The sequence below is a fragment of the Ixodes scapularis genome, unplaced genomic scaffold (genome assembly GCF_016920785.2).
Source record: "Ixodes scapularis isolate PalLabHiFi unplaced genomic scaffold, ASM1692078v2 PGA_scaffold0__279_contigs__length_252992795, whole genome shotgun sequence".
In the NCBI taxonomy this organism is placed as follows: domain Eukaryota; kingdom Metazoa; phylum Arthropoda; class Arachnida; order Ixodida; family Ixodidae; genus Ixodes; species Ixodes scapularis.
In genome coordinates this window covers 212,143,285-212,165,805 of record NW_024609835.1, presented here as the reverse complement: position 1 = coordinate 212,165,805, position 22,521 = coordinate 212,143,285, and the positions used below count along the sequence as shown (strand labels likewise).

The 22,521-nt window shown below is 42.3% G+C and overlaps 1 protein-coding gene across 1 annotated transcript in view; it reads right to left on the bottom strand.

Moving 5' to 3' along the window:
* Positions 1 to 228: 228 nt before the first annotated feature.
* The window catches only part of LOC8053475 (glycine receptor subunit alphaZ1), a 98,920-nt gene continuing 76,627 nt past the window's right edge, over positions 229 to 22,521 (bottom strand). Inside the window, exons 7-8 of the mRNA XM_029981906.2 lie at positions 12,721 to 13,040; positions 229 to 421 (exon numbers count right to left, since the gene is read on the bottom strand). Of these exons, the coding sequence (XP_029837766.2) occupies positions 236 to 421; positions 12,721 to 13,040 (506 nt within the window). The 3' untranslated portion in view covers positions 229 to 235. The remainder of the gene's footprint in view (positions 422 to 12,720; positions 13,041 to 22,521) is intronic.

Sequence of the window (22,521 nt, the reverse complement as noted above, 5' to 3'; positions counted from 1 at the left end):
CTGAGATTCCATTCTACCAAACTACATCTTTTGGAACTCCACTTCAATGGACGGCCCGTTAAGGAGCGACCAACGGTTTTGGGTTTCTACCTGAGTCATCTGTAAACAGCATCGTCACTTTTTTCTTCAGCTTCGTCGACGATCAAACACTCACAACTTGAGCTTCTTTAAAAACCAGTGTTGAGAAGGCGCAAATCAATTTCTTCCATTGACCGCACCGATGAAACCGCCACCGTTACCCTGTAAAACACATAAAGTACGGCCAGTAGATGGAATTAAAGAAAAGGAAGATCGCGGGAAACGCCACCCGGGACACCTGGTCAATCCTTTTGGCTCGAACTGTGCACCCCATGAAGACATGCTGACCATTCACTGCGTCCACTACGACGACGCCGTGTTTAGCTGTGGCGGGAGAGGACTCCTGTAATAAAGAATGTTGAATTATGCGCATTATTGCACTTCCGGTTTAATCTCCATAGCTCCAGATAATTAACTATTAAGGTACACCGTTTTCGCAATTAATAGTGCATGTAAACAATTCTAGTTTTAAGGCGCACATAGTATTTTAAGTTCTAACAATAATTCTACAATGTAATTATGAATGCTACGTCAATTTTACGACACTAATTATATAATTTAATCACAAACCACTCTCCTAAAAGATAACTTACACATGGTCTCCACAATGAGATACAGTTTCATCATCTCCCCTAAAAGAAATTACATTTGTTTCGGATTATATCACTATCTGAAGAAACAAAAACCAGTGAAGAGCTCAGTCATATTGATCTTGATGCCTAATCCCCACTAAAGTGGCAAAAGTACTTCAATATATTCTTGTTTAATGGTACCATTTCTACAAATATCTCATTCCACTAGAGTGGCAATAAGGGCGAGGGAAGGTTGTGGCCAGGTTAGTAGATGCGCGCTCTTTATTCTGGTCAATACGCGTATCGGGATATGGCTCAACAAGTCGCAACTATCACTAACTTAGTATTTTGCAAACACGTCCGCTGCTGACCCGGGCAAGTTCATTAATCCAATTTTTTTTCAGGAAGAGAGATGCGTCATGAAGCTGCACCAGGTAAAATGGACCACTTTCACCCTTATTCATTGAAACTCCCGGCTTGTTTTATAGCACTAAGAGAACTGGAAGATAACCTATATGTACAAATTAGTTGGGTCTCTGAAAGCTGCCTTCTTCCTAAAAATAAAACATATTTTGAAAAAAAAAAGAATAAACCTCGTGAGAAAAAAAAAACGGATTATGTTTAATAATGTGACCATTAAAGACTATGTTATAACACCGAACAATTGAAATTACCGGAATCAAAGGAAATATAGCTACTATGTTCGACTGTATTTTTAAAATCACTACAACCGAGATGGCTATGTGGTCCACAAATAAGAATAGTGGTCGCTGGCTCCCTCCAAGAACCTTCAAGTAGGACACAGTTTGAACCAAGCTTCATTTGAACGGCCTACGAAAGGATTCATAGCCACTTATATTGACGATTGCTGAAGTATAATCAACAATAGCAGCGAAATAATAAATGGCTCCCCAGTTTACCAGCTTGTAGCCCAGATATAGCTCTTAAAGAAACATAAATAAATATTTCCACGGACACTTGCAATACATGCAATAGCGTATGCTTTTGCTAAGGAACTGGGTATTGAAATATAGATATATATTTTTCGTTAGTTGTAATTAACGTGGCGCCAATAACACGGCACACCAAACGCCTTTGCAGCTACAGTCCCAAATAAAAAGAATTTCTTGGGAAAATTAAGAGAAGAATTTTATAGGTGGCTTTATTTACCCTGAAGGTCTTATCCGGCTCAGCATTGAACAACGACCTATTGGGCATATTGCAATATTTGGTCAGACAGGTTAGGTCCGAAGCTTTATTTTTAAATTTCTGAAACTAACGCACCAAGCGGACTGCCCTTGGGTACCATGGATAGCACTTCGCATACAACAAAGAAGAGGTGAGCTTGAGGGGGACTAGTCGAAAGCATTTTTTATTGTATTTCACTGCTTGCTTTTTAACATTGGAGACAACGTTCGTTAATGTGACGTCCTTTGTTAAAGCGTGTTTAGCGAGGCTCTCTTGGTACAGGCTCCTTCAAAGAAAAGATTATCAGAATCTGCGCATAAAGATATGGTGGTTGCCTGATATATGCCAGTCATGCAAGGTACTGGTTGTGTAGTGAAAATTGTCTTTTGTCTCTTGCTAGACAACATAAGGTTGGCACGTACTGTAATTGAACTAGATAATTTTAAAAAAGCCGTAATCATGTGATATTTGGCTAGAAAAGTTGTGATTTTAACATTGAAACAGACGCACCGCACGTTGAAACGAGCATCAGGCGGAGCGAGATCGTGAGGGAAATTGTTTAATTGTGCCCAATGCCTGCAGCATTTTCTATTAGTGAAGAAATCTGATAATTGTGAAAACGCATTTCCGCATGCGTATCGGGAACTGTCCTGCGTCAACTTAAATCCTCTGAGTAAAAGCTAACTTTCCACAAAAAGCCAACTCCTTTTGTAAATCCAACTGCTAGCTGGTGTTATGAAAGCTGCCATGGCCATTTTTCAATGTTTGAAACTGTTTCCAGCTGTCCGTTTTTAGTTTATAATTTTTTGTCTCGAATACGCATTGTATATAAAACAACAAACTGGATAGAATGCGGTCACAAGTTATTACCCCAAGATGCCTCGATTGACAGTGCTTGTAGAAAATATTGGCAAATATTCATTCGAAACATATCTTATGTTTTTCCTACGGAGCCAGTTATGAAGGTGCCCCAATATATTCCGTTTGTTTATTCTACGATGCTACGCGAGCTACTGAGTCCTGCACGTAGATTAATCTCATGTTTTAGTCATGAAAATGTGCGTGCAAACAATTTTGCGACATCAAATGATACTCTAGCTGCAGCACAAGCGACAGCGTTATGAGCAGTGTATGAATAGAAAAGCCTAATAAGTTTTCTGATATCTACGCTACAGAAGAGTTGTCAATATTGCAGTCAGAAAGTTGTAGAGAGTACCAAAGGCCTAAATAAAGCTTAAAGATATCAAGATTATAAATCATACAGATATCTCAGCCGGGCGGCTCAATGTGCAGCGAGCTTGGCTTTTATATTCTGTCCTGGGGTACCTCATCATATCTTGGGCCAGCTAAAAGCACAATCATAGTTTCGTTAATTTATTTAAAAGCGATTGCGTTAAATTATGCGAAGATGCAAAGCAAAGGTAGAAACCCAACGCTTGTCAAACTTTCGGTATTATTGATCATATTTGCTTTTCTGTCAGATTCATTAGTTATATAAACTGGGCTCGCATGTGGCTGGTTATTACCGATTTTCTTGAATATGTTTTGCGTTAAAATGTTTGTAAAGTTATTACTTTAACGATTTATTTCAGTTTATTATCAAAACTTGTCTGTTTTACATTTTTTACGTTGTTTATTTGTCGCATAATACAGTGAATCTTACATGCTGCTCTAGTTTTCATTGCTTTCGGTTTTTATTTTTGTGTACATGTTTACTGCCTGTAGACCAGAGGAAGGCAAGGTATCGGAAGTCATCTGCTCTTTCTGAGTAGCTGGCTTTCTGTAGAGAAATCTGCAGTCATTAATATATTGTGGATTTCTTGGCAGATATGTGTGCATGGTTTGACCTGCATATGAAATAACGTAGAATATATTTAGTGTTTACCTAGTTCCACAAGAAAATGATATGAATATCCGAAATAACTTAGTGCTGCACATGCTGTACTATATTTGGATGTATGTGTCTTTGCTTGGTTTATTTTTTACGAAGCTTTAACGCGTAATAAGGTTTAATGATATCACCTTTAAGCGTGGAAATTCCGGTTAACGTTATTTTGTTTCAAGGCCCAGACACGAACAGGGAGATATATCAAGCTCGTTTCGTGTGGACAACCAATGCCTGATAATTGCACATTATAAATCAATAGTGTTAATGATGGTGCTGCCTATATATTGTGTTATCAAAATAGTTTTGGCCAAAAAATGTAAATTCCGCTTCCGCAAAGTATGGACATTTTTTCCTTCTTATAACATTACGTGAGGCAAAATATTAACCATACCTTACAAAACTTAGTGAGATCTTGTTTTCTTGGAAGTTAATAAATACGAACTTTCTTGGGGACATATATGTTTGAGATAAATTTTACGCTGTACGGTGTTGTACGTTACTCGACCAGAAATATAATTATTCTAAAAATTAGGTTTCCTTTACTCTTTCGCGACTGCCACTCTTATTTATTGTAGTGATTTGACTATGAAATGTGCGTCACGGTGTTACCATTTATTTTTAAAGTTCCTCCTAATTTTACCAACTTTTTGACAGAAACAATATCCTTCATAGTCAGCATCATGTCTAAACGGCGCGGTGCCGGTCATCACGTACCGTTCTTACGCCAAGTCAGCAATTGAATTTTATACATATACTCCTATATATTATGAACACTTGGATTCGCCGCTTTATTATTTTATTTTATTTATGGCGGCTACTGCTTCGCCAAAAGACATTTCAGAAATGTCTGATCTAGCAGACAAATTCAGTATGTTGGCAACAAAGTGCCGCAACTGTTTTACGACAACCAGGTCATCGTTCGGGCGCCGAAAACAGAGCACACCGCCTCGACGCAGCTGCTCTAAGCTTTCACCAACCCCGGCCATTTAAAAACGAAACCATAGAAGTACGTATTTTTCGAACTCCTGGCTATAAAAAAATGCGTAGAGAATGAAATAAAAAATCTTGCCTGTAAAGAATTGAAGGCCAAATTCAGAACTCCCACCTACCGCGCTTTTCAGGAGAATTTATCGACAACTCTTGCATTATGCTTATGACATGAAAAAAAAAAAACACAAATGTGCAGGTTTCTACGAACAGTTGGCTTCGCGCCAAGTGAAGGGATCCATGAATCAAGCTCTGGGCACAGTTATTTATATTTCTGCCAAAGCCATCTTCACAAAAATATCGAACCTTCAAGAGTTCGAGACAAGATTCCGGCACGGTTTATGCAAAGCAAAGCCGTGCGCGAGTATAGTGGAGCAGCGAACGGTGTTTAATATTTCATTAGATTTGCTGAGCGAAGCCAAGCCTCTTTATGTTGTATTATATTGTACTGGCAGAGATAAAAATGTATAAACGGAAGAACCACCATATTAGAGACGGCCGTTCTACATGGCGATATTTGTTTTAAAAAATCACCTGTGTGATGCCACACATGCCTCATCATTATCTTTCCGCCTATAGACAACTCGAACAGTGCAATACATGTGTGGTGTTGCCTATTTGTATGTTTGTTTTTTAGCAGGTACGCAGGTATTTCACTGAAGTAAGAGTCAAAACGCAAGTGAGAAGGTGTGGAATCCTACTTAAGAAATAAAACCCTGAGACAAAAAAAAAACTTAACAAAAAGGGTCTTACACACCACCGTCTCAAAACTAGCACAGCACACAGCTGTCATTTACTTCCACAACAGTCTTCTTCTTTTCAACCTCCACCCAAATTATACATATTAAAAAGCAGGGACCATCACTAAACGAGAGGCTCTCTTTGAATGGTGAGTATCCCTGCTGTTGGATGTGTATAATTTGGATGCTGGTGGAGAAAGAAGACTGTTGTGGAAGTGGTTATCACCACACGTAGTTGCACTGATCCCGGCTTGTGTATGTACTATATACATCACATCTATAATTAATCAAAATATGGTACGATATAAAATAACGCAAGGTCAATAATATTGACCATTATTACGTCTAGAACCCCTTGAGGTTTGCCACCCTCCAATATTTACGGCCATTTTCGGGCTCCATTCATGCCTTCAAGGCTCAAAATAGTGGTATGAAAGTATAAATTCATATACCGCAGCTCTAAATCCCCTTCCATATAGAACTATAGTTTACGGCACCCAGTAAATTTTTAGGAAATTCATGAAAGATGCCTCGGACCTCAGATAATCTCAAGAAATAAGCAAAGCTGAGTGAAACCTGCAGTGAGGAGCATGACTTAATTAATTCGTTGAGGAAGAAGGCACAATTTCTTTAGCTGCTTAATTGAGCTTTCTGTGCATCCATTTTCTGAGGTACTGTCGTTGACACAGGTCTTCACAATATCGGAGTGGTGGCCCCTCCCTACAGCAAGCGCTCTATGCTCTCCGAGAGAAACCAATCTTGGTGATTTCATTCGGAGATTAATTGCTCGTTCAGTTTGTTTTCAAATAGACATCGGTCGTCTGCTACGATCGACGCAGACGATTCCACACCGGTTGCTGATGTTATCACTAGCTATGTCCACGATACTGCCTAGAGGGCATTTTATCGGTGTGATAATTTACTTTCTCTGTACCGATGACAACCAAACGTCTTTACCGCTTTAACGTGTACAGCAGAGAGCACAGCTACCACGCTTCAAACCGTTTGTGCTCTTGCAGATTAAGGCAGTAAATTATGACATAAGACACACTCCAAAAGGTGTGCACGCAATTAAAAAATTAGCCAAGATAAACAAATGTATATATCCTTAACCCAGATACCCGTTAAGGTATATTCGGCAACAAAAGCTTGGGATGCACGGGACCGCCAGCCGAAACGACTGGAAGCGCCTTCCGATAGCGCGTTGCGGCTCTCAAAACTCAGGCTTGGCACGTATTCTTCTGTCGCTTCTGCCCGACAAGCACGAGATAACAGGGACTCTCGCAACTAGCAGCGAAACGTGGTCTGGAGCACGGGAGCTCAGTCACGCATCACGGTGGCTGAAGCAGACGCGTGCCATGACGACTCACAGAGCGGCCCATTAGGGAGTTTTAGTAGACCGTGTTTCCCACTCCGCTAGCCCTCCGCTACGAAGAAACCGCCACTGCGCCTGCGCGCCGATGACATTGGCTGTAGAGTTCCGGGTAGCGGAGGGGCTTAGCGGAGCGGGAAACCCGGTCTACTAAAACTCGCTATTGTGTCGGTCCCGGTTACCTCGTTCGCGTCGGACCGAATCAAGTAAAAAAGACAAGACTTGAAACGCAAAAGGAAGTGCATGCGCAAAGTTTGAGTCTTGCGAGCGGTCGCCCGACCTCAGAAAGCGAGGCTAGTCATTCCAACTGGCGCACCCGTGCCCCGCAAGTTTAAGCTGCCGACTGCACTGTTTTAAGTTAGGCGATTGTAATATTCTCCAACGTAAAACTAGATAATCTTTACTAGCACAATATTAATTTTCTGTACATCTGTTCAATCAGAAACAGTCCCTAGACATGCTCACAACCATGGGTCCAATATTTGCGAAAGATGGCCTAATTTCTTCAGGAAAACTAAGTTATTGTGAGTCAGGTTTAACATATTTCTAGTAAAGCTTGCTATATCATTCATTCGTTTCGAACAATAAAGTGTAAGTATATTTATTTAGTTAAAAACGGTACATAATTTAAAGAAGTTTTGATATTTAAAATACTTAATTGACTTAATGAAGTTGAAATTGAACTACAGTGATATCTGGTTATTATGGACACCTCCGTTTCAGTAAAAAAATCGTCCATAATGTGAGCTCTCCGTAATAACGAGATCAAAATGCATGTATTTTCCCAGTTCGTACCCGAAAATGCTGTCCATATAACGGGGTGTCCATATTAATGGCGTCCATATTAATGAGACGTGACTGTACTAATTAAACAGTGTCAACAAAGGAGGCAGAATGACAAATATATAAAAACTGGAAAGATTGATGAGCGAGATATAGTAACCGAAATAAATATGCACAATGGCATTGTGATGAAGAACTTTGAGAACAATGTATTATATACGCACGGTGTTTTGTTTTTGTTTTTGTTTTTGTAACGTGAAAAGTGTTGGTTCATTTTTTATTGGGTGTCTGTAATACTTTATCGATTTAGAACACATTAATTAAAAGTTATATCCTAATTTCATACTCCATTGAACCCAGGGTACTTTCGCCACTAACATCACATAAATTAAATATGGCAAATATTTTCGATGAACATTACAAAATACCACGTACTTTAAAAATGTGCAATTAAGAAGAGAAAACTATACAAACTGCGTTCTCGTTTATTCAGGGTGGTTATTTTTCTTAACGCAGTTCATCAAGCAGTTTAAAATGGTTATAGACACTTCTCATGGCAAACGCCACCAGGCGGTGCTCCAGTCTTTGACGTCCCAGAGCATTTCCGGTTTATAACAAGAATGAACAAAGCCCACCCTAAATCCGCCGCTTGAAATCTCAATGAAGATTTTAAAGGGGCGGTGCAACGATATTCATTTGGAATGTTTTTCATTTTACACGAGCTTACTGGCATTAGTGGGACTCAAGGATATTCGCACGCAACGCCACTGGCCGAGAAACTCCTTGGTTGCGGTGTAATATCAAGGACCAAGGCGAGCGTTTTCATTGAATCTCTCCTTCACAAAACTTGATGACGTAGCTCGGCGGTCGGAGTACCGCCGAGTGACGATATTTGAATGCGGCTCATAGATTGGATCCGAGCACTGCGTGAACACTCGACTTGGGCTCGTGATAATCGATAGCTCGAGAAGCATTCGGGTAGTGGCCCGTGTCCAATTGCTGCAGAGACGACAACAGCCGAACCATAACAATGTCTGGAACTGAGCGCGTGTCCTGTGCCTTGCCAACCCCAGCGCGTGGCCATGATCACCATTGGCGGCATATAATCGGCTCCAGATCACTTGGCCGCTCGTTCTGGCTGCGAGTTGAGAAGGTGAACGCTGCTCGTTTTTCTTTAATTTTTTCTGCGACTTGGATTGCGTGTGGTGAAATACGAACGGGTGTTTCACAGGTCATTAACGCCAGGAATCCGTTATAAGCGGTATTCGCGCAAAGTACAAGAATTGCTGCATCGCCCCTTTAAGCACCGATTGCCAGGTGAATGCCAAAAGGACGATGAAGCGCGAGATATTTTACATTTGAGAATATCCTTGTAATCCAAATGGACCCTTTTTCAGAAAGCTTCTGCGCATGCGTACACTCCCGCTGTCGCCATTTTTGAAGGACACCGGGACGCGGTGCATTGCGAAAATGGCGACAGCAACATTGTTAGCATCCATCTTTCCGCGTATTTAGTCTATTTTGACGCTTTGCTTTTTAGCATCAGTACTATGGGGTATAAAAAGCCTGCAGAAAACCGATACAACGGCACGATGCCAATGTGTTTTGGCGGGCGGAGGCATGTCGGGCTGCTCCTCAATTGTAGTTCCCAGACAGCTCCCCAGGCGGCACTCGTTACTCGAAAAAGGTGTATTGCCTTCTCCAAGACCTTAAATTGTCCCGCCGAGGGCGCTCGCTCAATCTCCAGCTTCGATGTACGTGTAGGATTTACGCTTTCTAGCACTGGTCACATACCCAAGCTCGACACGCTTGAAAAGACGGAGCGGCCGGAAGCCGCTGGGGACGCAGGAGGCAGTTCACGTTTGTAAGCAGCAAAAGGGTCTATCCAGTCACTAAGATGTGCTGGATTTCAAATAAAAAAAATATTTTGTTTTGTCGTCAGCCAACTAGACAACTCGCTGGAATTAACGGAGCTCCCACGGTCTCAAAGTGACTTGCAAGTTGCAACACATCGAACTAAATAGCGACTGCTTCGACGCAGTTTTGTCGCACCTTTGACCACACCCTATTAACTTTTTAATCACTCTGCCTTGTGCGGCGAGACTCCGTCCCTTTTTCATATTTCCCATCCTTCGCGTGCAGAGGGACGCGTTTTTGTCGACTTGGTAGAGGCATCTTTAGTAAGTTGGAAGGAAAATATTAGTGACATAGAACTTCTAAGAAGTTCTATGTCACTAGCAATTATGTTATGACATGCTGGTGCTACCGGTTAAGTGTAATGATGTCCTGATGTAAAACAATGCTGCGTCTAAATCATTCCTCCCGAGGGAAATGCTGTGAATACCGTACATATGTTAGGGCGACAAGGTCCCTTCATCATGCATTTTGCTCATCATAATACTAAGTCGTGAATCTAAGTTGTTGCAGGGCGTTCAATAAAGAAAAAAACTGTTTTCTTTCCGCATAGACAGGGATCAATTCTAAAAAAAAGTATATACAGAGCATTTTTTTAGCGAGACAATGTATGCCTGAAATTTAAAAAAAATAAAAATAAAAAACTACTTTAGAATGTAGAAGCAAAATTTTCAGCGCCTTTTATAATGTTGTCAGATTATAACATTTCGGACTCTGTAGTGAATGAACATATTATAAGAACATTGTGTGGTACAACATAAGCTCTACTCGCCCATTAAACTTCCTGGTTATTTCTCCATCCTTAAATAAAAAAATAAAAAAAAAAAACTAAATCCGTACGCTTAAAATATTATATCTTTGATGATCCTCTAAAAGTGCAATGCAAAGGAATTTAAGTTTTCGATAATGGGTAATCTCGTTTGTGCTTGATCAAACACATTTCGCTTGTCTCGTCAGAAGCTTTGAATATTAACTGAGTCGTTTTTCCTTTAGAGGATTAACGAGACTGATAAGTTTACTTTAACAAAACTAAAGTGATCCCTCCTGCACTTGCGAGTCGCGAACCCATATTCCTGAGCTGATATCTCTCGGTTTAATACAGTCAATTCCATTATAACTCACAACCGTGGCTGCAAGTATCAATAGTTATATTTCTTCCTTTCATTTAAGCGCCTCTAACTTTTAATCTGACTAATCAGGAAGCATTCAAAAATATTACCCAACTCTTACGTAACTACTTGAAGTAAAATATAGAGGACATTGCAAGAATGAATATCTGGCAAAAAAAAGTGTTTTCGGTACATCGCTTCATTGTTTACGAATGGAGCTGGTATAGGCTTTTTTTTTCGGGGAACATTATGCGTTCAGAAAAAAAAAACACAGGGTTGATGACTGAAATTTCTACCCCCAAATAGCCAATCTCGTTAGCAGCTCCAGAAATAGCTTTGTTTACGGTTACCGTTTGAATGAACGGGTCGAGGGAACGCAGCCTGTAATTTGTGTCCAATCAATTCCTTTGTGTGAGCTAACGACCGGGTATGACCGGGTAGCAATAAACGGCGAGTGATTTTGGGCAGACCTTTGTTGAAACAGGATGGAAGGCAGTAAAAATATAGGAACGTAAGTCGACCGAGAAGGCTTTGCTTTACAAGATAGTCTGCTGCGTCATTAGAGTTAATCCGTGTAAAAAGCAATTGCTCCAACTACCATAATTTACTTCTTCAGCTTTTCGTTCTTACTTTTTAGGGTAGGGGCTTCTTCTAGAGAGCGCCTATGTCTCTTATTGTAGACTGTGCCCCACGATTCGGCAACCAGTAAATATGACGTGAATCGCTATATCAGATTAAGGTTATTTTTTGATAAAGTACACTGCGTCCTGCTGCTCACAAGATGAAGACTCGCATTAAATGCTATGACAGACAAAACAAATTTCAGAGTCTGCTTGTCCGAAGCGTAGGCAGAGAAAAATCACTGCAATGAACGGTGTAAAAAAAAAAGGAAAAAAAAAACTATTTTGACTCTGATTTTTGGACTACTGGACCTTTTGGAAGAATTTGAAAATATTTCCACGCGGCAGTTCAACTGCATTGATGGAGATCGTTGAATATCCCAATCTAAAACAGTTGTCCAATCAAAGTGCAGCCGTTCTCCCGTTGACCAGTTGTTACTGTTTATTTTTACTTAACAGCATCGGTACTAATATAATACTGAGTAATAAAGGTTTAACTATGTTTGAAGTTTTGAATTGAGAAAGGTGTGTTATCAAAGCAATATTTTTCCAATCCCGGATTATCAATATAAACCAATCCTTGCTAAGTTAGGCATTGTAGGCATCATTTATGGGTAAATCCAGATTTCTTCTTCCCATAATTAGCTGAGAGTCTAGTAAAAATCAAATTAATAAGCTGGCCATGTTCCCTATTGATCATTAAAACCGGTTTCGTGTTTAAAAGGGTGGAACAGAATCGTGTGTAGAATCCTAGTAAAACGTAATGCATGGAATAAATGTGTTTTAGCTTAACACCTTCAGTAGGTTTGTTTTCGTTCGCAAATATGCAGTGCTTTATTTGGTATGCTCTGGTATGCTGTTAAATTGGTAACACCTCCTTTACAACTATATCTGTCTTCAGTTTGTTAAAAGCGCCTCCGTGTTTAACATCCACATTGCCTTACTAAATATTCTATCCGCAATTATGTTTGTAACATGTGTATGTTTTATGTAGCATGGTTTCTCGCCACAGGTGAAATCAGCAGAAAAAAATACAACCCACTGGAAATAAGTATAAATATATTGGGCTGCGTGTTCATGAAGAAAGAAAAAAGAAAGAAAGCTTGCGCGGTTTGAGTAATATAACTCCAATTTAGAATATATAAAGGTGTCTCAAGACTACACATCATGTTGTGCTGGCATCTACCTCTTTGGAGGCTAGCGAAAACTTCAGAACAAAAATGTGTGAATGATTCATCGAATTATATTTCTGTGCTTGATAACTGCATAACGCGGTTTTAGACAGTCTTTTAATACAGTTAACATAAGTGGAAACGTTGCAGGCAAATAATCCAGTTGGCACATATATTTTGAAACAGTGCTCGGCATATCGCTTGGATGCCGGACCGGTATATCTTCCTGTTCCATGCCACAAACACACACTCAGAATAGAAACGTGACATAGGGAGCAAGGAGAAAGGGGTGCCTGCCTGTATTCTGGCGAGGCAGCTGACGACCGTGAATTCGAGGAGTGCGGAGAAAACGAAGCCTGTGCAGGCGCCCATCCATACGTCAATGGCCTTGATGTAAGAGACCGGCGGAAGGTTGGACTGGATGCCCGACCCCTTCGAGGAGATTGTGAGCAGCGTGGTCACACCCAGGGTCGTCCGGGCGGGGATGGATTCCACGTCCAGCCAGAAGGAGACCCATGAGATGACCACGATGAGCACCGTCGGCAGGTACGACTGAACCATGTGGTACCCCAGGGATCGTTGCAGGTGGAAGTCCGCTTTGAGACAGCTGTATTCACCTGAGTGCGATAGAGTCAGTACTCAAACCTGATCGAACACAAACTCAAACTGAAACAACTCAAACTCAAACTCAAACTCAAACAGCTAAAACTCAAGCTCAAACTCGAAACACGGATAAGCTGGGTAAACTTTGCTATTTATCCTGGTGAGAGGTACCATAATATAAGAAAAACATTAGGTTAAAAAAAGCTTATATACCTAATTGGCACAAAATGTTCCCCCGGAAAATTAAACCTCTTCGGTCCCTTGACAACCCTAAATCTCTACAGATAATGTCGCCTAAGAATATGAAGTAGAAAATTAGAGTAGCCTAGATGGTTCGAATATGATTTATATTGAACACGAAATAAACAAAGAAAGGTTAGCACACAAAAACACATAAAATTGGTTTTAAAACCCACATTATATTTGTCCGAAATTGATGTACATTTTTTATGTTACCTCCTATTTACATTACTACATTTAATATCCCTAGTTTAACGCCACGTGAATCTCTAGCTTAAAAAAATACTTAAAGAAATATTCATTGGTGGATTCTTAGGCAGTGGTTTAGCATGACTCTTGGGAAACGTCACGCACGTCATTCTTTGGGTAACGCTGACGCTGACCCTTTCACTTTACTGCTTTGTCCTTCTGTTTCGGCTTTCTTTGTTCCTTCGTTAATTTTTGTCTGCCACTTTATGGCTTCGCTAGGAGGGCAGTGTTTGCGTTACCCGAAGTGGGACGTCTGTGACGATTTCCGAGGTTCACGCTAACGGATTCCTTAAGAATCCACCGATAGATCTTCCTTTTATTTTATTTTTTTCACCCTTTTTTATTTTGCATGTCGGTGTACGTCGAGGCCCTAGGATACGGTCCTCTACATGACTCATGGAGAGAAGTACATCGTGCAACTCGTGGAAGGCGGCCCATACGTATCACTTGTGGGGAGAACCGCATCTATCGTTTTACTACACACAGACATCACAGCACACGCACCGCTAGTGCGGAAATGCAGAGCGAACATCCGCCGACGCCAGAACGGCATATGAGCGCTCCAGCATTCCACCGCGCCGCGGTCCCTCCTGCTCTCTGGCTCCATCGCCGTGCATACATTAGGAGAGTTTGGCCAGTTAATGATCTTGCTGCCCAAACGCCCCCTTCCCGAGTGAGCCAATCAGACTGCTGCGCAGAGCGCGAGGCACGAGCGCATGCGCGTGAACTCCTGGCTTCTCCCAGCTGTGCCAGCAAGGCCGCTATTTTCATTCATTCGCCCGGTAGTTTGCATAGAATGAACATACAGATTGCGCTTCTCTACTTTTATTTTGCTGGCTCTAGCAAGAAACTTATACAGTGTTTTTCTTCGCTGGGTGAAAAAACTACCGAATGATGTGTTCGCAATGTTTGATCGGAAACTTTCATTTAGGTGAAAAGGAAGTCGGCCCGTAGCCGACGACGCGTAACTTCAACAGTGCTCGGCGCCAAAAGCGTGTTGCGTCAAAATGGCGGCCGTTTCCTCCTTTTCTACCTCCTTCCTCTCTCGCTTCTTCGGTGCTCTTTCTCCCTTTCCTTCACTCTTTCCATCTCCAGCGCCTTCGTCACCACGCCTACTGCAGACTCTCCCAATATGCTGCTCTGTCTGGCTCCACGGGAGCTGTGTGATGTTCTTTTGGCAAAAACGAAGACGCTCCTTTTGACGAAAAGCCGGTGGTCTCTGCCAGTTTGTCAGCACCATAAATAGAAGGAAAGGAAAAGGGTGAAGCGTGTTGACACCAGCGCTTTGGACCCATGGGAGTGTCGCACGCATCACTCTCTCCCTATCCTTCTCCGTCTCTCCCCGCCCCGAAATACTGACAGACACCGCCAGGCTTTTGCCGAAACGAGAGCTTTGATATTAACCCATTAAAAAGTGCACAAGTGACAATGCGTTTGTGGAAAGTTTTTTTTGAAAGTATAAAATGCTTTTTAAAGAAAACTTCCAAACGTCATAGGCTGTGTACGTTTGCCCGTCAATACATGTTTCGCCAACTTCAGCAGGACAATGGACGTCACATGACCTTGCGTCACGTGAACTATACACACAGTGGGGAAGTTAGCGTGACGTGAACCAAGCGCCAATTGCGTTTGCACGCCTAATTTAGCCCGGAAATTCACGTCTTGCGCCCCCCTCCCCCCAAACTAACGATGACTTTTCGGCTCCTGGCTATAACTCAAACGTTAGTATTTCCTCTTACCAAGTTTTCTTTCTCTCTAACTGAGCTGAAGACCAATTCAGTTTCCCCGCTAAATTTTGGGAAGAATTGACCTCCTGTGACCTTGACACCTCTTTAGCTTACCAGTTAAATATGGCGAAGAAATTTACCTCCTCTGACCTAAACACCAATTCGGTTTCCCCGCTATACATTCACCGAAGAAATTGACGTCAAGTAACCTAAATTATCTCTACAATTTTTACTGTGAAGATGCTTATGGCTAGAGTTCCGTAAATTTTTCATGTGCGTGACCAAAAACTCTACGCTCGCACCGCCACATGCTTCGCATGCGCACGCCTTCTCCTTACAAAAATTGGAAGTAAATAACCAAAATAAAGCGTTGACGAGCGTGCTTGCAAGATGCTTTTTGTTTTCGGATTTTGCTTTACAAGAGTTACTGCTGCCGACGCCGGCACGTGGGGCTCGTGAAACACCACCCTTGCGTTCTCCTTGGTGCTGGGGTAATTTAGCAAAATGTCTATACAGTAGATTAGCTATCAATAGGCACCATTTTCAAGATTAATAGACACATAGGTAGATAATAAATGTTTGTCAAGGATTTGCCGCTGTGCGACCTGCGGCGGACGTGTCTACGCTCGTACCGCCCTCTCTGCTTCGTCGGTTTAAGCGCTTGCGTGCCTAGTTTCCTCTCTTTACGCTCTTCCGGGGTGGTGGTCCTGCCTCGCGTGTCTAGTTTCTTACGGCTACTCGGGGCGGGTCTGTGTCGTGTGCTAACAGCTTCGCTGGTCATCCACCATCACAAAGAGCAAGGCTCTAGGTTTGTTTCCTAAATTGAGCGGGGCAAATCAACATTGCGTGACCAATGTAATAATTTATTTTAACAGCTAAAATAAGCGGGTAAATTTATGCGAATGACACAAAAATACTGTTTCCCCATCCTTCTCTTCTCCCTAACCTCTCCCTCACTCACCCGATCGGTCTTTTCACACTCTCCATCCCCCGTCTTCCCCGTCTGACACCCTCTCCCCATCTGCCTCCATTTTCTTCCTCATGCAGCTATACCGTGCTATAAAGAATGAAGAATGTCACCGGACGCACGAGCAGTCTAACTCCAGAACCTCTTCAGCTGCACATGCTTTCATACGAGGCGGCTATGTATATTTCTAAATTGTAAAAGTAAATTGGCACTGTACGGTAACGCACCTCTACATATCGGCGACTGAGAACCAAGCAACACCTAGAAAAGTTCATGTTACTCCAAAAAGTGGCTAAACACAGTCACTCTTTACGAGCTCAAAAAGTAGCTAAATGCATTACTCGTTACGTACAAAAATATTTACTTACTTTTCTCGTTATTTTTATGACTAAATACATAATTCTTTATGTTACATAGATTATTGTGTTTTTTGTTTAATTGTCGTTGCACAAGCTTCGACTCTAAGTTTACGTTAGTTATATTTCCCCACTTTGTGGAGAAACCATCTCCGGCGACGCCGAAGAATCGTTCTACTGATGCGCTTGAAGGAATGGCAGTGTTGTGCTTCAGAAAGAGCTGGTGAATCGGTGAATCCCTTCACTCGTTTCCTCTCTGTGCTTCTAAAGTTTGAAGCTGACCGTGGGTTCTGTGCCTTCCGTGTTGGGAACTTCGGATTTTTATTAAAGTGTGCTCACGATTCTAGACGGCTCATTTAAGGAACCTTATTGTGTTCTCTGGGTGAAGGACATTCCCAGCGCGAGAGCTCTCGAGGGGTGTAATCTGGACACTTGGCAAAAAAGTCGGCGAGGATTTCGGCGGTTACTATTAGCCGAGGCCGCGCATATCCTTGCGCCCGCCATTCACGCCAGTCAAGTTCCTCGCCGCTTTCTTGGCCTAATGTCTATATTAGATCCCCTGGCTTGACTGACTGGTGGATTGGCCTCCTTTGCTGAAACTTTGAACAAACTGTGGCGCCTTAATTTTGGGAAGCGCAAACTCATATTACTAGGCCTCGCACTACTATTGGCACCTTCGCTAAGCTTTTATATTTCTGTGTATCGCTAAAGTACGGGAAAACACTTTTCGACCTCCGAAATCGGCAAGATTCAACGCGGCAAAACAATTGAAATTGCCAGATGCATGCCTCCACCGCTAGGGTACGCGATCCTTATCTATGCGTGGTGATGTCAAAACATCTGTTTTCTCAAGGCGTTCTGTATTTTTTGTTTTTTACATTTTACAAGAAATCACGTATCTAGGTTTAGCTCCTAACGTCTTAGCTTTTACTTGTGATTCAACAACATCGATGATATTTAATTATTTTTTTTTGCGTTTGCATTTCTGTTAGAGCAGGCAAGCTTTTGCATATGTGACCGTTTGAGGCGCTTAGGTTTGTAATACCCAAAACAACTTCTAACAAGCCCTTTTTTGCAGCGTCCCCAGGGAAACGAAGGAGGCCTACAGCCACAAAGCTAGCTACATTTGTCTCCACTGCAAAGTTTCAACGCGTTAGAGCGCGAACGCCAAACGCCGGACGCAGTAGTTCCACGTGTTAACGCATTTTACAAGTACATTGGATTAAAGGCAGTTTTTGTCCCCACTCCACAGTTCGGACAAGCTCGAACGCGAACGCCAAACGACGAACGCGAGCGTTCTGCGTTCTAACGCGTTCGGCAAGTGCAATGTGAACGATCCAAGATTCACTGCAGAATCCTTACACGATACGGCGACGTTCAAAACATAGGTGCCCGCTTTTCTTACATCAGTGTTGACCTCATAGGACCACTTCCTCCCTCACATGAATGCCCCTATATTTCTACTACAGTACACAATTTTACGCGCCGCCCAAGGCTGCACTGACGTAAGACATCATTGCACAAGGAGTAGCCAGCACTAACGTTGAAACGTATGTGAGTCGACTTGACGTGGCTCAGAACCATGCTTCGGCAAAGCACATTCATGAGTGCACTCACTCACCTCACTCACCCGTACCGGTCAGGCGTGAGTTGGGTGAGTTCATGAGTTGGATGAGTTCCTGAGTTCGGTGAATTCATGAGTTTGGTGAGTTCACGATTTCGATGAGTTCTTACTTTCGGTGATGGGCGTGAGTCCGTGAGTTCGATGAGTTAATGATTTCTATAAACGCCGTGAGTTCACGAGGTCGGTGAGTGCGTGTTTTCGATGAGGGATATGAGTTTGTACCTACGATGTTGTCATGAGTTCCGTGAGTGGAGTGAGTTCATAAGTTCATGATCAACATTCCTCACTTCAAGAAATTTTACGCCTCAACTGTTTGTATCTTACAAAACCAAACTTGAAGATTTGTACACCTCTCATCAATTTACATACCGCGCCCTTCCCCTTCCTCAAATATAGCGTAGATATCCGAATTAGGCTATCATCATTCAGTGGCGAAGTAATTTAAATATCGAAGGTAAAATAACTAATGCGTACAATGGTGGGCCTTTTATTCATTCAAATTAGTGAAGGCAAATTCAAAATTACCATCCATCAATGCGTAACAAATGTCTGAAATGAAAAACAGAACTTTGTGCGTGTACATTGAGTGAGAAAAAATTACAGTGGTTTCTTACCGTAAAAATAAACTACGCACCGCCAAACGCGCCTTATCCGCCCAAAGGAAGCACTAGAGGTCTGAACCAGATGCAAAGATTCGTCCCGAACCGATATCCTATTCAAAAGTTATGGTTTTTGGAAAATGTAAATTTGAAATTGAGGTTCGTTTGTGCCCGTTTTCGGTTTCTGGCGCCATAGAGCTACATGAATTTAATAAGATCACTTAAAAATTTTGAATAAGATATCGGATCAGGATGAAAAATTGCCATCTGGCTTGAGCCTCTAGTGCTACCGTTGGGCGGAGAATGAGCCTTCAGCGATGTGCACTTCATTTTAGCGGCGAAACAAACCCTCTACAACTTTTCGGCACACCCTCTAGTTTGCTAATATGTTCAACGTAATGACAAATTTGAACACAATATGACATTGCCTGAGCAGCAAGAACACCGAAGGCATCTCAGATTGACAAGGATTTAATACCAGGATGTCCATGAAATGTAATATATTATCTGTAACAGTAAGCGACCAATTTTTTGGGTTTTTTTTCCCCAGTTTTTTTTTGGCACCCCCCACTCTTCTCTCTCTCTCTCTCTATACCTCCTCTCCTTCCTTCTGTCCTCCTCTAGTCACGATCGAAATTAATATACACTAAATGGTAAGCACAAAAGTACTTCAATCGTCCCTTCTTCAAGGAAAGAAATAACCACCAGTCAGTTATTTTAGGTGAAGTAATGTGTATGAACGACACAGCATTCCGAAGGGGTTTTACTTGAGACGGAAATGCCGAGGAAACCGTCCTTCCGCTAACGGCCAGTTGGAAATATTGAATAGGGGAACAATGTATACACCCACAGTGGTGAGAGCTGTAATAATATTAATTGACGCCTGAATAAACAGCTATACTTGAAACAAACAATGCCCACCGTAAAGGATAATTATTCACATGATTCGCGAGTATGCGCCCTAATATTCCAGCAAAGTGCGCCTTCATCAAACTAACGGCAGGCAAGCCCAAGGATTGGAAGCGAAGAAGACAAAAATACAAAACATTTCTTCACTTGGCGACGTGGCGGCTGGAGCCGGAGCGGCGGAATATGGCATTGGCGTTGTCGGAGTTAGGAAAGCCGCGCAATCCGCGCGCAACACGAGTACCAGCGCCGCGACTACACTGAGGGCGATAACTACTTCTGAGTGAGTGAGGTCGGTGAGCTAGTTTAAAAGTTTGATGAAGGGCATGAGTTATGTCAGTTCCATGAGCTCGGTCAGACGCATGACTATGTGAGATCGATGAGGGGCCTGAGTTCAGTGGGTTCGTCAGTTCGGTGGTTTCATGAGCGAATGAGTTCGTGAGTGAAGACTTCGAGGCAAGTGCGGCCGTGAGGGTGAGAATAAGAGAGTTCTTAACTTTTTTTTTTTATTTGAGCTTTTTGTGAGTGAGTTTAACCAAAAACGCCGACTTCTGCTTTCAACACGATAAACGACCAGAGGCGACATTTTGAAACATCGGTATATCGCAACCGGTCCCGTTTCCTCAGTGTTCAACACATTCAGATGATATTTTACCACCCAATTTGGAACGCTATGGTTAATCGGTTTCATCGTCAGTCGGAGGCAGTGATCAAGGAACAGCGAAACGGTCTAGCCAGGACGACATCCCAGCGCTTTGTTATGCTGGGCGTCCGAACAACGCTTATATCTGACATCAACTACAGTGCTGCTGGTCTGGCATACGGCACGCTCATTCGTCTGCTGAGAAAATGGTTTTACCTAGCAGCTAACCGTGAGCTAGAAACGGCCCAATACAATGTTGTGCGACCGCGCAACATTGTGCAGAAACTCCAACCTACACTCAACACTCTCCACCTATATCCTCGCCAACATTCCCCATTATGTACATGTATTCTGAGACGTGATGGCGTCAAAAGCCCTCCAGAACCACCGTGCAACGTATCCTTTCAAACACTATGAAGGTGTAACAAAAATATTGCACTCCTAGTGAATAGAAAGGAATGCAGGGTCCCCAAACGCTGGCTCGCGGGTCAAACCCGGCTCGCGGAGGTCTTACGACCGGCCCACGGTTAGACGTGGTTCGTCCAAGGAAGCTCGGCCCGAGGTCCACTTCGAGCTGTCCCGCTGCTACCAGCGCGAAAATAAGCGCTTCAATAAAGAAACAGCGCCGGAACGCATACTAACCGCGTTAATGAAGATACCAGAAAAGAAACGAAAGAAAACTGCTGATCATAAGGTGTCTCCAGTCGTCATATTATTCAATGGACATCGGCAGCATAACCATTCTTAGTCCCTTGTTTCATATCTGTGAATATTTAAGTTAAAATGTATTTGCGTTCCCGTGTGTATTGTACTCGGTGCACTTGTATCGGCGGCATTTGCCTTTTGCAAGCATTATTTCTATCATTCTAATTAGTGTTCTGCACTGCTGGAACATCCCAAAGTTCTTGTGCCTTTTGATTTATGCCTGCTGCGTTTTCAGGGTCCCACATACTTCGACATAATATAATTGGCTTGATATTGGATTTAAAAATAAGGCAGATATGTTCATCTAACTTATATTTTATTTCTTCATGTTTACTCGAACTTTCTATTATGTACTGTGCTTATTGTGTATTGTACTTTGGCTTATCTATGGCATTATTTATTTAGTAGTTCCTCATTTATATTTTTCTATTTATTTTCTGGTCCTAGAGACAGCAACAGATCTACAATGTGGCCCTTTATACCCGTGCCACACGAGCAACTCGAATGACATTTACAACGAATGATATTTGAACGATCGGCCAATCAGCGCGCGACACTCCGAGCGTGGGGCCTTCCACGGGCGACAGATTGCGCGCCGATTCGTCGATCACACGAATTCCATTCGTTGTAAATGGCATTCGAGTTGCCCGTGTGGCACGGGTATTAGCCAACTAGTTTGGTGACCCGTAATCTAATGTAACACAGGCACAAATGCCTCTTCACTTTAGATTCCAGCCATAGGACTCGCAGAGCACAAGAAAATACACCGGCCGACTTATTCCCAAAGACGCTTGTCACCCCCGCCTCCTCCCTAACGGGGGCACTTGTAGTGACTGAATTAAATATTTGAAAAAAGTAACGAGACACACAAGGACAACAGCCGAATCGGCGCAAGATGTTTCCGAAGGGAGCGGTTATTTGCATTTGAAAATAATGTTAAATAATCGTTATGTAATGTTTCATTCCCATCCCCTCCCTCTCCTTCTCTCCTCTCTCTCCCCCTCCCCACTTACCTTATTTCACCCTTTACCCTTCTAGCAACGTTCTGTCGCGTTCCCGGGTTCCGCACTCCCGAAATCAGTGTTGAACGTCGTCTACACAATTGAACCGGTCTCTCCATAATACTGCAATCCATACATTATATAACCTTAAAGATAAAGGCGTAAAAGGGTTTAATTTACTAACATCAGTAAGGAAAAAGTAATCTACTGGTCCCCTAAGTCACCTGATGAAGGTGCAGGCCCTCATTTTTTTTATTTCTTTTTTGACTGACGCGTAGCAGTGAACTCTAGTCACTGACAACTTAAGAATCACTTGAGGTACCCAGTAATCAGCCTGTCATTATCACTGTACAACCAATGGGCGTTTTGAGATAAGATTGAACCATGTCGGGTGAGAATTTTTAATTTTGATGAAAAAGAATATTTTTTTTTTTTTGGCTCCACGCCAAGAAAAATAAGCGCTATACTTGTTGTGGGA